The following is a 16,466-nucleotide window of genomic DNA, read 5'->3' on the forward strand; positions in this document are numbered from 1 at the left end:
TAAGAGGGAGAGATATGAAATGCTTGTATTTTATATATGTATATTACATATATATGTAAGATGAAATTCTTACGAGTATATATACTAAAATATGAAATCATGACATTGGGGCAGATTAATTATCTATGTGCCCAGCCCTGGAGTCCATGAATAGGAACGATGTAAGGGACACTCCTAACATCAATCTGAAAGGTTCATATGTTCTCTTGCGGTTTCCTTTGTGACTCCTTGTAGAATTAATAACTTAGGTTCAAAGAAAGTTTAGAAAATTTTCTTTGAATTTTCATTTGTAATTTCCTAGAAGCAGCCTAGAGAAGAGGACAAATTTTAAAAAACTGAAGTTGAGGTCAGAGTTTAAATTCCACTTCTGTTCCTTATTAGCTGGATGACTTTCTGAGCCTTTTTCCCTGATCTATAAAATAGAGTGATGATGATAAAAATACTTACCTCTGTGAGGTCAGAATGTTAAAAATAGATTTGAAGTCTGTAATAGATTTTATCCAAACGCGGGTATTTTTATTTCTTATATTTCTTGGCATACTATAGTCTATAAATGTATTATTTCCTTTCTGTTATCTGAAAATTTCCTTTTAAAAATGTCCACGTATCCTGATATTATTTTACTGTTGAAGTCTTGGGATCTGGTAAAAATGAGATTGTCTTATCGTGCTTTTCATGATTTCATAGACTTAAATCACATATCCCCTGAAACCTTTGAGTCTGGGACTGATTTTTGAGTTCTGCCTTTATACAGTTCCCCTCCTGTCCATTTTGGATTCCTGTCCCCAAACGTTTCAGCTCTATTATGTTACTTCTGATGTATAACAACTAAAACTATTCTTAGGGCTGTAGGTGCAGGCATAACATGGCACTGTACAAAGACAGAATTTTCTCCTTTTTTCTACTTATTTCCTGATCATTTCTGGAATCTTGTTGACCTTCATCACTGTAGTAGCACCCTGGGCTGATGGGCTCAAGGCATAGCTCATCAAAATTAATCTCTTGGTGAGCATATCATCATATGATTTGGTTGGTTTTACCTAAGTGTGTTCTCTTATATTTAGCTTTTTGAAGCATATCTTTCACTTTTCTGCAGACTCGGTCTCCAGAGTGGTTCTTAGTTTAGGTGGTTTTTTTGGTGTTCTTAAAATTTATTTATACCCCATCAATTCTTAAAAATATATATAGCAACTCTTCCTGTAATATCTCTTATTTGGGACTTTGGTAACATTAGAATTTTACTGTTTACCAGCTTTTGTTGGGGTTCAAATCTTACAACCTGTAGACTCATTAACCAGATATTTATTGAAGCCCACACTATGCCAGTTACTGTATTAAAGGCTTGGATACAGAGGAGACTAAGACAGATAAGGTACAAGCTCACTTGAAACCTACATTCCAGTGAGGGAGGGTAAACCACAAACCAACATGTGAGTTAACAACAAAATACCAGACATAAAACAGGATTAGGTGATTAAGAGTGACTGGAGGGTCACTTCAGATGGCCTGGTAAGGAGGGCCTCGCTGAGGAGGTGACATCTAAGCCTTGATCTGAATGGCAGAAAGAATATGGAGTTCCAGAGGAAACAGCCTGTATAAAGGTGGTAAGACAGGAACAGACCTGAGGTGTCCTGGAAGCAATGAAGCCAGTGTGAAAGGAGCCTCCTGAAGGGACATTAGGCAAGGGGGAGGTGGGCAGAGGCCTGGTCACAGGTCATTGTAGGTCAGGGAAAGAGTTTGAATTTTGTAGTGGTTTCATAGAAAACCACTCTAGTATCCTTAGCAACGGGTGGTACATGATGTGAATAATAGTAACCTTGGCATAATTTGATAAAAGTATGATCTGTGTAAAATGTAGGCCACATTATTGTAAGGTTAATGAAATGACCCAAAAATCTGTACACCTGTCCATGAGAAACATTCTGATTTGTGACTGGCTGAGACTTCCAGGACAATAGTACTGATTCCTGAATTTTTTAGTTAGTTGGTGCCCATTTTGTCCAATTAAGGAAGAAATTATAGAATTTCAAGAAAGAGGGAGTGGGCAGCAGGGCCAAATACTTACTCAGAGTTTGAGTTGGATGCAGAAAGAAAAATGACTTAGATTTGGTAACAGAGAAGCTGTTGTTGATCTTGACCAGAACATGGTAAGATTGGAGGACAGTTGAATTGGTTTGAATGGTAGATGAAAATGGAAACAGGGATAATTTTGTCAAGTTTTGCTATGACTAGGAGAAGATAAATGGTACAGTAACTAAAGGAATGATGTGGAATCAAGGAAGGTTTTTTAAATTTTATTTTGTCAAAGTCAAGTAGTACTAGCGCATATTTGCATGCTGTAAGAATAATCCATTCAGAGAGAAATCGGCATTGCAAGAGAGAGTGAGGACATTTGCAGGAGTGACATCACTGGGGAGGTGAGAGGGGATGTGATCCAGACTACAAGTGCAGGGTCGGCCTTTGATAGGAATCAGAATGCAGCAGCCTTTTTCAGGTTATACTTTGGTGTAGTTTCCTGCCCCAACAAGAACTCTCCGTGATGATCTTAGTAGCAACAATTCATTTCAAGGCATCCTTTTCATGTCTCTTGGGCACTAGAGATTTGGGGAATCAGAAGTTGAAAATGCCCAAATGGGCATACCCAAAGGCAATAGCAACAAATCTTCAGCATAATTCCCAAAGTCGATAGATGTTTCTTAAAAATTCTCAGAGGCTCCTTGACTCTAGAAAATATGACATAAGATATACCTAGATGATCATATAATATACCATTTACTAGAAACGCTAATGTGATCTACCCTTTCTACGTTGCTTACTGAAAAAATTGTTCAACTTGTTTGATGCTCATATGGTTCTGAAATGCATAGGGAAGGGGTGAAAAGCCCAGAGTGTACAGGTAGTAAATTGTGCAGTTAGGATTCTAACCAAATCTTTTTTTTTTTTTAATACCTTAGTGCTCAAGTTTTAGACCCTCAAAAAATAAGAAAAGTTTCCCAATTTATTTTTTAAACTTCAAATAACCGTGATAAGAAATAGGACAAAAGCACACAAAAAAGTTGCAGGAAATCTCACAAGTACAGGTGCAAAAATCATAAAGTATTTGGGAATCTAAACCACCACCGTAATGAAAACATAGTAAACATCACCAAGTAGGACTTAATCCAGGAATGCTAAGGTGATTCAGCATTAGTAAATCACTGAATATGATTAATTGATCATATTAATAAATCAAAGGAGAAAAACATATTTTCTCCATGGTTGCTGAAAAGGTAGTTGATAAAACTCAGTATCCCTTCCTGATAACAACTTTTGGTAACACTTAGAGGAGTATTTCCTTAGTATTAGAGGTCAGCGGCCAATAACAGACGTAGAGGAAGAACATGAGATATTCTGATTAAAGGAAAAAAAGTGTGTGTGTGCATGCGTATGTATATATATGTGTGTGTGTGTGTGTGTGCACGCACATATAGCGCAACAAGTGTATCATGCGTTATTTCTCGCTAGGAAACCAAAGAGAATCAACTGAAAATTTATTAGAACTTATGAATTATAAAATAAATGTTTAAAAATCAATAATTTTTAATAATCTAGATGAAATGGATAAGCACGTAGAGAGGCATAAACTACTGAAACTTAAGAAAAAATAGAAATTCTGAGTAGACCTATATCACAAGAGATTGAATTAATAATGTAAAAAAATTCCCACAAAGAAAAACCCAAGCCCAGATGACTTTGGTGAATTCTACCAAGTGTTTAAAGAAAAATTAGCAGAAATCCTTCACAAACTCTTCCAAAAAATAAAAGAAGAGGGAACACTTTCCATCTTATTCTGTGAGGCCAGTATTACCCTGCTCCCCAAACCAAACAAAGCTATCGCAAGAGAACTACAGACCAATATCTCTTGCGAATATGGACACAACATTCCTCAACGAAATACTGGCAGAATGAATCCAGCAACATATACAAAGGATTATACACCGTGATCAAATGAGATTAAAGCAACCAATGTAATACACCATATTAATAGAATAAAAGACAAAAGCCACTTGATAGTCTCAGTAGATGCAGGAAAAGTATTTGATAAAATTCAACATCGTTTCATGATAAAAAACAGGGAACTTCCTCAGTCTGATGATGCGGTCTATGGAAAACCCACAGCTGACATCATACTTAGTAGTGAAAAACTAGATGCTTTTGCCCTAAGACTGGGAACAAGACAAGAATGTTCACTCTTATCACTTGTTTTCAATATTGTGGTAGAGGTTATAACTAGGGTCAACTGGGCAAGAAAAAGAAATAAGCGGGGCTGGCCTGGTGGCACAGCGGTTAAGTTTGTACATTCCACTTCTCGGCAGCCCAGGGTTCGCCAGCCCAGGGTTCGCCAGTTCGGATCCCGGGTGCAGACATGGCACCACTTGGCAAAAGCCATGCTGTGGTAGGCATCCCATGTATAAAGTAGAGGCAGATGGGCATGGATGTTAGCTCAGGACCAGTCTTCCTGGGCAAAAAGAAAGGGATTGGTAGTAGTTAGCTCTGGGCTTATCGTCCTCAAAAAAAAAAAGAAAAGAAATAGGCGTTCACTTTGGAAAGGAAGAAGTTAAACTATCTCTATTTGCAGATGTCATGATCTTATATGTGGAAAATCCTAAGAAACCAAAGCTATTATAACTAATAAATGAGTTAAGCAGGATTGCAGGATACAAGATCAATACTCAAAAATGAATTATATTTCTATACATTCACAATGAACAATCTGAAAATAAAATTAAGAATACAGTTCCACTTAGAATAGCATTAGAGAATAAAATAGTAATAAATTCAACAAAAGAAGTGTGAGACTTAAATACTGTAAGCTTTAAAACATCATTGAAAGAAATTAAGTGGAAAGACATCCCATGTTCATCGATTAGAAGACTTAATATATTGTTAAGATGGCAACACTCCCCAAATTAATCTCTGGACTCAATTCAATCCCTGTCAGAATCCCAGCAGCCTTTTTACAGAAATTGACGAACTTATCCTAAAAATAATATGGAAATGCAGGGGACCCGGAGTAGCTGAAGCAGTCTTGAAAAGGAAGAACAAAGTTAAAGGATTGTGATTTCAAAACTGACTACAAAGCTATGATAATCAAGACTGTGTTATTGCGTAAGGATAGACATAGATGTAATAGAATTGAGAGTCCAGAAATAAACCCGTGCATTTATACTAATTGATTTTTTCTGTTTGTTTATTTTTTGTGAGGAAGATTGGCCCTGAGCTAACATGGGTTGCCAATCTTCCTGTATTTTATGTGGGATCCTGCCACAGCATGGCTTGATGAGTGGTATGTAGGTCCGCGTCCGGGATCCAAACCTGTGAACCCCGAGCCACAAAAGTGTAGCGCACGAACTTAACCACTTTGCCACTGGGGTGGCCCCAATAATTGACTTTTCAACAAGAATGTCAAGACGATTAAGTGGGGGAAGAAACAGTCTTTTCAGAAAATGCTGCTAGGACCGTCGAATAGCCACTTGCAAAATAATGATGTTCAACCCAAACTTCACACCATATACAAGAATTAATTCAAAATGGATCGTTGACTTAAATATAAGAATTAAAACTATACAGCTTTTAGAAGAAAATGTAGGTGTAAATCATTGTAACCTTGGATTAGGCATATGACAAAAGCACAAGTAACAAAAGAAAAAATAAATTGTACTTCAAAATTTAAAACTTTTGTGCTTCAACAAAGGATACCATCGAGAAAGTAAAAAAGATAGTCCGTAGAACAGGAGAAAATATTTGCAAATCAGATATCTGATAGGAAACTTGTATCTAGAGTGTAGAAAGAACTCTTACAACTCACCAGTAAAAAGAGAACCCAATTTAAAAATGGGCAAAGGATTTTCATAAACATTTCTCCAAAGAAGATGTACAAATGGCCAAAAAGCATGTGAAAAAGATGTTCAACATCGTCAGTCTTTAGGAAAATCAAATCAAAACCACAATGAGATACCACTTGATACCCCCTAGGACGATTAGAGTAAAAAACATAGACAGTATTGTTGAATATGTGAAAGAATTGGAGCCCTCATACATTATTGATGGGAATGTGAAATAATACACCTGCTTTGGAAAACAGTTTGGCAGATCCCCAAAATGTTAACCATAGAGGTACCATATACCACTCCTAAATAATATTCCAGGATAATTGAAAACTTATGTCCACAAAAAATCTTGTACATGAATGTTCATAGCAGCATTCCTCATAATAGCCTGAAAGTGAGAACAACCCAAACGTTCGTCAGCTGATGAGTGGACCCATAAAATGTGGTATATTCATACAATGGAATATTAATCAGCCATAAAAAGAAATATAAAGTTCTTATACATTGCCATAACATGGATGAACCTTGAAAAGATTGTGCTAAGTGAAAGAAACCAGACACAAAGGGTACATATTTTATGATTCCATTTATATGAAACGTCCAGAATAGGCAAATCCATAAAGACAGAAAATAGACTCTTGGTTACCAGGGCCTGGAGGAAGGAGAGAATAGAGCGGCTGCTAATGGGTGTAGAGTTTCCTTTTGGAGTAATGAAAATATTCTGGAATTAGATAGCGACCCAGGCAGGAGCATCCAAATGCAGAGCCTAGATCATGGGCCTGCATCTTTACTGGTGAGAGTGGGGAAAGGGATGTTGCCCACCTTCAGTATGCTGGTGGGAGGCAGGCACTGTAGCAGCAACTCAGATGGGAAGGTGTCCAAATGCTAGGGAGCCAAAACTGACAGATTGCCACTAACATTCGGAATAACTGAAATTAGAACCATCCTTTATATCCTAGACCAAAATAAATTCCACATGGATTCAGAATGTAAATGTAAAACTTGAGACCATAAAAGTACTTGAAGAAAATATACATGAATACTTATATAGTCCTGGTTTGGGGAAGTTGCTAAGCATGATATAAAAATCAGAAAGCCAATGAAAAATGTCAGTAGAGAATATTTTAATGACCCACAAAGGGAATCATGGTCTGTTGAAAAAAAAAATTAGAATAGTATATACCAGAACATGAACAGTGTTTTTTTTCTGTGTCATGAGACTAGAGATGAACCTTCCTGCCTTCTTTCCATCCTTCCCTCATTTTTGAAGATTTTTTTTTCAAAAGCTTTTTAAATTTGAGAAGTGAGGGATTTCGTTGGTTGCTTTTTAAGAATATATACAGTCATATGTCATTTAACAATGGCGATACGTTCTGAAAAATGCATCATTAGGTGATTTCATCATTGTGAGAACATCGTAGAGTGCACTTACACAAACCTGGATGGTATGGCCTACTACACACCTAGGCTATATAGTACTAAATTTATGAGACTACTGTCGTATTTGCAGTCTGTCGTTGACTGAAACGTCATTATATCGCTCATGACTGTATCTGGGTTTCCATAGGTAAATTTTACACTAAACACTACAAAAGTAAAAATAACTCTTTAAAAAGTAGGTAATGGAGCTGGCCTGCTGACATAGTGGTTAAGTTCATGCACTTCACTTCAGTAGCCCAGGATTCTCAGGTTCAGATCCCGGGTGCAGACCTATACACCATTCTTCAAGCCTTGCTGTGGCAGAATCCCACATAGAAAATAGAGGAAGATTGCACAGATGTTAGCTCAGGGACAGTCTTCCTCAGGCAAAAGAGAGGAAGATTGGCAACAGATGTTAGGTCAGGACCAATCTTCCTCACCAAAAAAAAAAAAAAATTAGGTAATGAGGCAGTTATATTTAGACATCCCCATCTCTGTAAAAATAACGTTGAAGTGGCTATTGGAATTTGCTCCCTCTGGTGGCACTTCACAGGGAAGAACTGAAGAATTAGATGATGACTCTAAGAATGCCCCCCAAGATCATGATGTTTCTCTTACACCCCTAATGCTTTTTGTTTGAATTTGACCTTGTTTTTGAGAGAACTCATCTGCTTTGATTAGGAATGTAATAGGTCATATCAGAGTATTAGCATCTAAGGGGAAGCATCACAGATGCAGACTCTGGAGGTGGTATTTCTTATGGCCTATATTTCATCACTTCATGCTCTTCTCTATAAATAATGAGTTGTCCCACCATTGCCTGTTCTAGCAGCCCTTACATCCCTGATATCTTGTTCTCTCTTATCTTGGATTCCTATCTCAGTAAAAGATGCTTGACATCTGTTTAACGTAAGAGACCAAGTGGGTTCCTCCTATGTAAAGGTGAGTCACCTGAATGGAATGAAAGGCTGCTCAAAAAAACCTTGGTACCACAGAATGAGGGAGCCCTTCATGGGCCTGTCATGAAGGGGTATTACTGGCACTTTGTAGAAACAGACCAAGAGATCTGGAGAATGAAAGAAGGAAAGGGAATACAAAAATGGCTGCTTTTCCCCATTTTTGCCACTCAATTGCTTTTCCTCCTCGTAAAAGAAAAATAATCATTCTGGTTTTGACATTTTTTTTCCTAAGTGCCTTTAGCCTTTACTGTTGAGAGGATATGAATCAGTAAACATGAGCTTGCTGGGATTTTCTGGTTGAAATTGTCAAGGTCTAAGAGTTCTTCATAAAAAAAAAAATCAAAGACTTTTTTTATGACCATTTCCTCTGGGGAAATTTCAGGGGACTCACTGAACATTTCTGTTATTTTATTTCTCAGTCATAAACAGCATGACTCTGAACTTCTGTAAGTTTCAGAGTCTCCATGTCTTCATCCTTCATGTTAATATCGGAACCCCATTGCTCTGGACTGGAATTAAATTGGTATACAACTGTTTTTGTTATTAGGTGACTTACTTATGCAGTTTCACCTGAGTCATTTTGCAAGATGGATATGAAACAGCTGGGGCGTCTGGGTATTTTTTTGAGCTAAAAGTTCTCATTTCATGAGAACATTTGTAGTTTTCTCATGTTTAAATTTTCTGCTGTTTTTCTCTTAAATTTGTATGTTTTGATGGCTTGGAGCAGGTAGCTGCTAGATGGAAGAAAAAAATACGTTCCTTTTTTTCTGCTAGAAGCTAAGAAGAATTATTCGCACCCTGATTTCCTTGGCGTTAAAGTATAAAGTCCTGTTCATTGTCTGCGGAACCTGGTGCTGCTCGGTAAATGCAGCATCAGTGCCACAGTGGTCGGGAATGGGGAAGTGGTGGGAGCTGCATCGAGGCAGGACCCTTCCCTCTGGCACCCAGCACAGGTGGACGAGGAGGTGTAAGTGCAGTGAGGAGAGGAGCACACCCAGCCAGGAGGGCTCTGAGAGATGGCGCCTTCCTTCCTAGCTATCCTCAGTCACAATTGGGGACGGTCAGACTCACACCAATACTTTTCTTGTCTCTTTCCAGGAGCGGCCTATTGCCAGTTCATGGACATGCTCTTTCCAGGCTGCATTAGTTTGAAGAAAGTAAAATTTCAAGCAAAGTTGGAGCATGAGTATATTCACAATTTTAAACTTCTGCAAGCATCGTTTAAGCGAATGAATGTTGATAAGGTAGGAGACTAACTTGTACCTCCATAAAATGCATTTGTCTTTCCTTAAAAATTATTGTTGTTTTGGCACAGAAATGCAAAAATCCAGAAACGTTTCAGTGGGATGTATCTTGATATCGCAACAGTAGGTTGTAGTCTGCATGGCATAAAGCATCAACCCTCACTTCCCATGTTTGTATGAGACTTTTCTAAACTTGTAGCTATTAGCCTGAAAACTCTAACAGGAATTACAAATGTTAAAATGTTGTTGTCATGTCTTAGCATTGCAGAGGAGAAATTTTTATATTTGCCAGATGCCACTGTGGTTCTTTGTGTATTTTGTTCCTTTGGAGAAACAGCATGTTACAGTGGAAGCAGCACAGGTTTAATCCCAGCGCCGTGACTGGCACAAGTTATTTAAATTCTTTGAGTCTGAATTTACCTACCTATAAAATGGGACTAAAACCCTCTTCCCTGTGGTTAGGAAGTTAAAGTGAGGGAATGCATGTGGAAGTGTCCAGCATAGTGTATGCGCTCAGATTCTTAGTGTCCATAAATTGTCCTTTTTTCCCCTTTCAATTTTATAATTTTGTCCTAGAGTGATATAAATGGATTTAGACTGAGTCCTTTTTCCTCCCGGTGAAGGACTGTTGGGAGAGTCCACTCAGTCTTGGGCATGTTTCCTGCTATTCAAATACATGCTCAATTTCTATTATTTATTTAGGATATATCTCTTAGAGGGAAGAGGCTTGGAAAGAAATGAATTTTGAATAAGGGAAAAGAGAAAAACCAGCAGGGGAGAATTGGAAAACTTGTCTTTGCATAGATGGTAGCAATAAATAGTCTATGGAAATAAAAAATAAAATAGTGGGTTATAAAAGAGAGAAGTTAAAGGAAAAGAGAAAAGTTTGCTAACCAGTATATATTTTTAAATTTAATGCAATTAGTATCTTCCTAAATCAACGCATTTTAATCAAAATATTAAGAAAATCTTGGCTGCTTCTTAGAATTTTTTTTTTTATAAAATTTTTTTTTTTGAGGAAGATTAGCCCTGAGCTAACATCTGCTGCCAATGCTCCTCTTCTTCCTGAGGAAGACTGGCCCTGAGCTAACATCCATGCCCATCTTCCTCTATTTTATATGTGGGACGCCTACCATGGCTTGCCAAGTGGTGCCATGTCCGCACCCGGGATCCAAACCCGCGAACCCTGGCTCCCCGAAGCGGAACGTGCGAACTTAACCACTGCGCCTCCAGGCTGGTCCCTCTCTGAATTTTTATTTCAAAATATTTAACCTTTTGAATTCTTTGTCCTTTGCTGTGGTTAATTTCCAATTAGCTCCTTCGGTATGTCTTCAAAACCACTGCTATGGGTTCTCCTTACTTATTAGCATCATCACGTGTCTTTTTCATTTAATTCTCTGTAAATGCTTCTAGATTGAAAAGAAAAGAAGCACCCATTCATCGCTTTATTGATGGAATTTGCCATTTAACAATTTAGGGGCCTCCATATCTCTGGAAGTGTACGCACAGAGAATGGATGAGCCATCGTTAAGAATGTTGAAGATAAAATTCTTGTAATGGAGGGAGATTGGCCTTGATGATCTTTGTGGGCCTCCTTAGCTTATTAAGCTATGTCTCTACTCAAAAGTCCTTGGATAAAGACAGTGGTCCTGTTCGTGTTTGTCCTAGCCTAACAGCATATAGAAGGCTTCTGTGCACGGTTTTGGTTGTCATCTCAGACTTTGAACTTAGGCCCCCGGAACTTTCATTTTGCTAGGGAATGCAAAATTAAGCCAACAGAAGTAAGCGCCTTCTTTGAGCAGCTAATGTAGCACCATCATCTAAAATTGTTTATAAATTTTCACATTTGGCAGAAAGCAAAGTGTAGTAGTGTGTTAAAGAGCCTTATGCACTAGGAAGGCAGTTTCTAAAACAATATCAGCATACACAACTTATAAACCACAAGATATGAAACTATTTAAATAGTACAATGAGAAGTTAATTGAGTGCACGTGTGGAAGGAATTTTTCCATGTGGGCGGACTTTACTGAAGTTTGGGAGGAGTGAGATATCAGCACCCAGAAGTCTCCATTACTGGAAGAGTCTTCATGAAAAACACTGTCTCCTCCAAAAATTTCCTTCTCTGTCTTTTGTTCTTTATTTGATTTATTTTCAATTTGTAACTGCATAAAAAACATTTTTGAAAAATTTATTGCTAATGATTTAGTTTAATGGATGGACTAAAATGCTTCAGTTGCTTCTTTTCCTTTCAAAGTTGTCATTGGTATTTGAGGTCTTTCCACATTTAAGTGGTCCTGATGAATCTGTTTTCAGATATCAATGGTATATAGCTCCTAAGGTGGCAGAGCCTTGCTGAAAATTTCATATATACAGCATCCGTTCCTGTCATTACACAGTGATGCCCCATGCTCACACACTGTCACGTACACACGATCTGACTCACTCCCTAGCTTTGTAACTCTCATGGCTCACATCCAACTAGTATTCCAACCCAAAGATGAGGAAGTGAGAATCTGGTAATGGTGCAGTTTGGATACCTAGGTACCTTTCCATTGCCTTCAAAAATGGCTGCCCACTGAATTAAAGCTAAGCAATCAGACCATGTTTTTTTCTGTCGTAATTCTGAAGGTTCCTGTAAAACCTCTAAAGGGAATACTGATTGGCTCTTTGGGTTGCCGGTAGGAAAGATTACCTCATAAAAAGCTGAGACTCATCTCAGAAGTTGATGTGGGCGCTGTGCACCTCCTCCTACAGAATGCCTTCTGTGACTCCGCTAATCAGACTCCACTCCTTTTCCTCTGCACTCCCAGGGCACATTAGCTGGGCTCCCGTGTAGCCCATGAATTACCGGGCCTGTATTGTGGTTAGTTGTTCTCATGTTAGTCTCTATATATTATAAACAAGCCCCATAAAAGCTCATTTTGTTTCATATGAACCGTTAGATTGGAATATGTTTGCATTGATTTGAATCTTTCTCATTCACACTCTCTAGTAGCTATAATCCTTATAAGAGTTTGTTCCAACACAACTGGACCAAGTATTACAAAGAAAAAAGGAAAATCCATCAATCTTGAAACAGCACAGTATCCCAGGCCCATGTTTTCTGGAGGTAATACTTTGGAAATAAACATACTTTAAGGAGGGTCAGTATGATAGTTGAGGGTATTCTTTGTTTTGTCTGGTTTATTCGCAAGACTTAAGTATTCCGAGAGAACCAAGTGCAACATTTTCATTTAATTTTTCTTTAATGTGATGAAAAATTATATGCATTCTAGACTACAGCTGGCTAAGAAACTGGGAGAGAGAAATAGTTATATTTAGGCAGCATTTTAGTTGTATTAAATAAAACATCCCTGAGGTTTGTGACTCGCATGGTGATTTTATTTTGCAGGTAATTCCAGTGGAGAAGCTGGTGAAAGGGCGTTTCCAGGACAACCTGGATTTTATTCAGTGGTTTAAGAAATTCTATGATGCTAACTACGATGGGAAGGAGTATGATCCCGTTGAAGCGCGACAAGGGCAAGATGCAATTCCTCCTCCCGACCCTGGCGAACAGATCTTCAACCTGCCAAAAAAGTCTCACCATGCAAACTCCCCCACAGCAGGTATTGTCACAGTGAAGTCACAGGGTCACTTTCCTTTTAGAAAACGGCTCAGACCCTCCTGTGCTTTGCTGCGTTTGATTGCTTCTTCCCAGCAGTCGATATGTTAACACCTGGGTATGATTTTCATTGTTGTCTGGCCGCATTTGTCTTCCCAGCAGTGACCTAGATGTAATAAGCCTAATGATCATGATTTAAACTATTAAAAAAGCACAGCTATTCACTGGCTATCATGGAAGCTGGATGTTAAAATAATACCCCAGGGATAGATTTCATTTTCCTTCCAGTTTTTCTGAGAAATTTCAAGTAGTCTGTTTAGATTTTGACTGACATATTTTTACTGCTTTATGCTGGCAGTACAGACCAGAATATGAACTGATGTTATGCTTTTAAATATGAATCATCATCTATAATCCTTCAAAGGAAATTCATGAAATATGCATCCTGTCTCCTGTATGGGCAGTGCCAATTTTTATGTGATAATATTCAGCAAGACCTCATCTATCCAGCTTTGTCCAAAAGTGAAGTCACTGAGGATAAATGAACTTTAAAATTTTTTAAACTTTTGTGGGTAAAAACTTTTCTGGAATATAAACTTCCTTGCCATAAAAAACAGACTTTACCAGGCAGAATGTGTTCTTGTAAAATTAGGGTCATTATTATAAACACCAGTTGTGGTACTGGACAGTTAAAGATTGAAATCCTCAGAAGTCATTTGTTCCCATCCCGTATGTGAAAATCAGTGTTCAAACTTGTTAAATCCGTAAACTTAATTTTGTAAATAATAAAAATTCCTTATTTATGCCCAACCCCCAATCCAAATGGATTAGAAATGGTTATAACAATATTCAATAGATAGTAATGGCTTTATAATCAATTTTCCTCCCTGTACAGAAGCCTTTTGTTTTTTTTCTTATTTGTTTCATGGTTATCTTCTAGGTAGACTTGAGACCATTGGACAGCTGTCATTATTTTTTAAAATATTTTTTAAATATACTAAAGATGTTAGGATTATCATATCATGATATCTGCAGTTAATTCTCAGATGATTCCAAGGAAAAAAAGTGTGTGTGTGTGTGTGTGCGCGTGCACGCACGTGTGTGTGGAGAGTGAGAGGTAGAGGAGGAGAGAGGAGAAAGAGAGAAAGCAAAATGTTAACAACAGGTGAATCGAAGTGAGGGATATATGGGAAAGCTTCCAAAATAGAGTTGGGGGTCGGTGGATGGGTAGAATAGGATGTCTTTGAAATTTTACTGTCTTCCCTGCACTGGCATGGATGATATGATTCCATAATTCCTGTCACAAAGAGTGTTATCCTCTCATTAAGAAAAATAAAAAGGCCATTCTCTTGTTTCTTTTATGTTCATATAATTAGCATAACATTGTAATTTATTTTCCTTTCCTATGGCTGCTAACTTTGGAGTCAGACTTGGTTTTAAATTACCACATCTGCCACTTGGGGCAGTTTTTTTTTTAGGTAACACTGGTTTATAACATTATATAAATTTCAGGTGTACATTATTATGTTTTGATTTCCGTGTAGATTACATCATGCTCACCACAGAAAGACTAATTACCATCCATCACCACACATGTGCCTAATCACCCCCTTTTGGGGCAGTTCTTTAACCCCACCTAGCATTAGTTTTCTCAAAACTATTTCTACAAAACCTATTTCTACAAAATAGGGATATGCATATTAAATCTGCACACACACACACACACACAAGAACACATAGACACACTCACTAGTACATTAGATGGATTCTTGTTCATCTGGATTAAAATAGTGGTCATGGAGATAGACAGATATAGGAGATATTTGAGAGATAAAATAGATTGTATATTGGTAATGGGTGGACATTAGGTAAAAGAGACGGAGATGTCAAGCATGACGTCTTGGTTTGCATCATACAACTAGATGAATGGTAATATTGTTCACGGAGTGCGGAAAGACAGCTAGATTTAGGAAAACATCCTAAGTTTGTCTTGAACATAATAAGTTTGAGATTCCTTTGTGACATCTAAGAGGAGACCGAAATAGGAAGTTCTGTGTGTTCATGCACACACATGCATGCATGTGTGTGTCTGGAGCTCAGAGAAGTGTAGGCTAGAGGTAAACATTTGTGAGTCTTCCATATATCCATGTAATTGAGCTGAAGTGAGTACTGAGTGAGGAGAGAGTGCCTTGAGGAACTCTAACATTTAATGTTCAGGTAGAAAAGGAAGGGCTCGCATAGGAAGCAGGAAAGATGCCAGAAAGATCAAAGGGACCAAGGGAGCGATGTATCAGGGAAGCAGAAGGAAGGGAGCAGAATGGTCAACAATGTCTAAATCTGCTGAGGAGTCAAGTAAAACGACTAAAGGAGTCCACTGAATCTCTCAACTTGGGGGTCATTCACTGGAATGATGGGACCAGGAATGGGTTGAGGAATTGGGGAAGGAAATTAAGACAGTATAAAAATCCATCTTTGAAGCCATAGAATAAAAGAGCCTATGTAGAATAAATTAAACTAAACACAGGTCTTTGGGAATACATACATTTAAAGGGCAAGAGGAAGCTGAGAAAAAGATGAACATCAGGGGGAAAACCAGGAAAGCTCAGCATCAGAGAACAAACAGTAGGAAATTTCTAGGTAGAGGGATCACCCACAGTGCTGAATATTAATTGTGGAGTGATCAGATAGGTTGAAGCCTGAAAATAGGCCAAAGAAATCTGACACCTAGGAAGTGATTAATAATCCTTTAGATAATTGGTCCTTTAAAATGCTGAGTGCATACACCTAGATTGCAGTGACTTGACAAGGACATGGCAAGTGTAGAAGTGGACGCCGTAAGAGCAGATTCCACCTTTAATAAATGTGTCAGGAAAATAAAAACACTTGATTAGTATGGTGGGGGAAAGGAGGAAGATGATGGTAGCTTCAGGAAGTAAGACTGGAAGGAGAATGGTATTGTCCTTGATCCATTTTTGTTTGTTTGTTTTTAGGATAAGGCACAATGAAGATCTGTTAAGATGAGAGAAAGGTCCATGGAGAAGGACTCATTGAAAACAGGAAAGAAAGAGGGAAATTGGTAGAGCACAACTCTGAAGCTGGAGGGAGAAATGAAGGTCAAGGGCAATGATGGAGGGTTAGAGACGAAAGGGAATATTAACTTTTTCGGAACAGAAGTGATGGGGGCAGTTGGGTAAAAATTAAGCAAAGGCGTTTGGGAAGCGAAAAATTCATAGCGGTTCAAATTGGCCTTCATCCTTTGTCAGAAACTTCATCAGTCTAGGAGCTCTGGTGGAGAAGAGAGGTGGTGTGTTTTCTCCAGGGTTGGGGATTTGGCAGGCAGATGGAGTGGGAAGATGACAAGGTGAGAAAACCA

General features: G+C 38.2%; 1 protein-coding gene across 4 annotated transcripts in view; it reads left to right on the forward strand.

Annotated features, from left to right (window-relative positions):
- Positions 1-16,466, forward strand: part of MAPRE2 (microtubule associated protein RP/EB family member 2) — a 146,783-nt gene that overhangs the window by 95,326 nt on the left and 34,991 nt on the right. For all 4 annotated transcript variants that reach the window (XM_023647658.2, XM_023647657.2, XM_070220901.1 and 1 more), the window contains 2 exons: positions 9,347-9,492; positions 12,884-13,097. In XM_023647658.2, the coding sequence (XP_023503426.1) occupies positions 9,347-9,492; positions 12,884-13,097 (360 nt within the window). The remainder of the gene's footprint in view (positions 1-9,346; positions 9,493-12,883; positions 13,098-16,466) is intronic.

The sequence above is a fragment of the Equus caballus genome, chromosome 8, assembly GCF_041296265.1.
Source record: "Equus caballus isolate H_3958 breed thoroughbred chromosome 8, TB-T2T, whole genome shotgun sequence".
NCBI classification, from domain to species: Eukaryota; Metazoa; Chordata; class Mammalia; order Perissodactyla; family Equidae; genus Equus; species Equus caballus.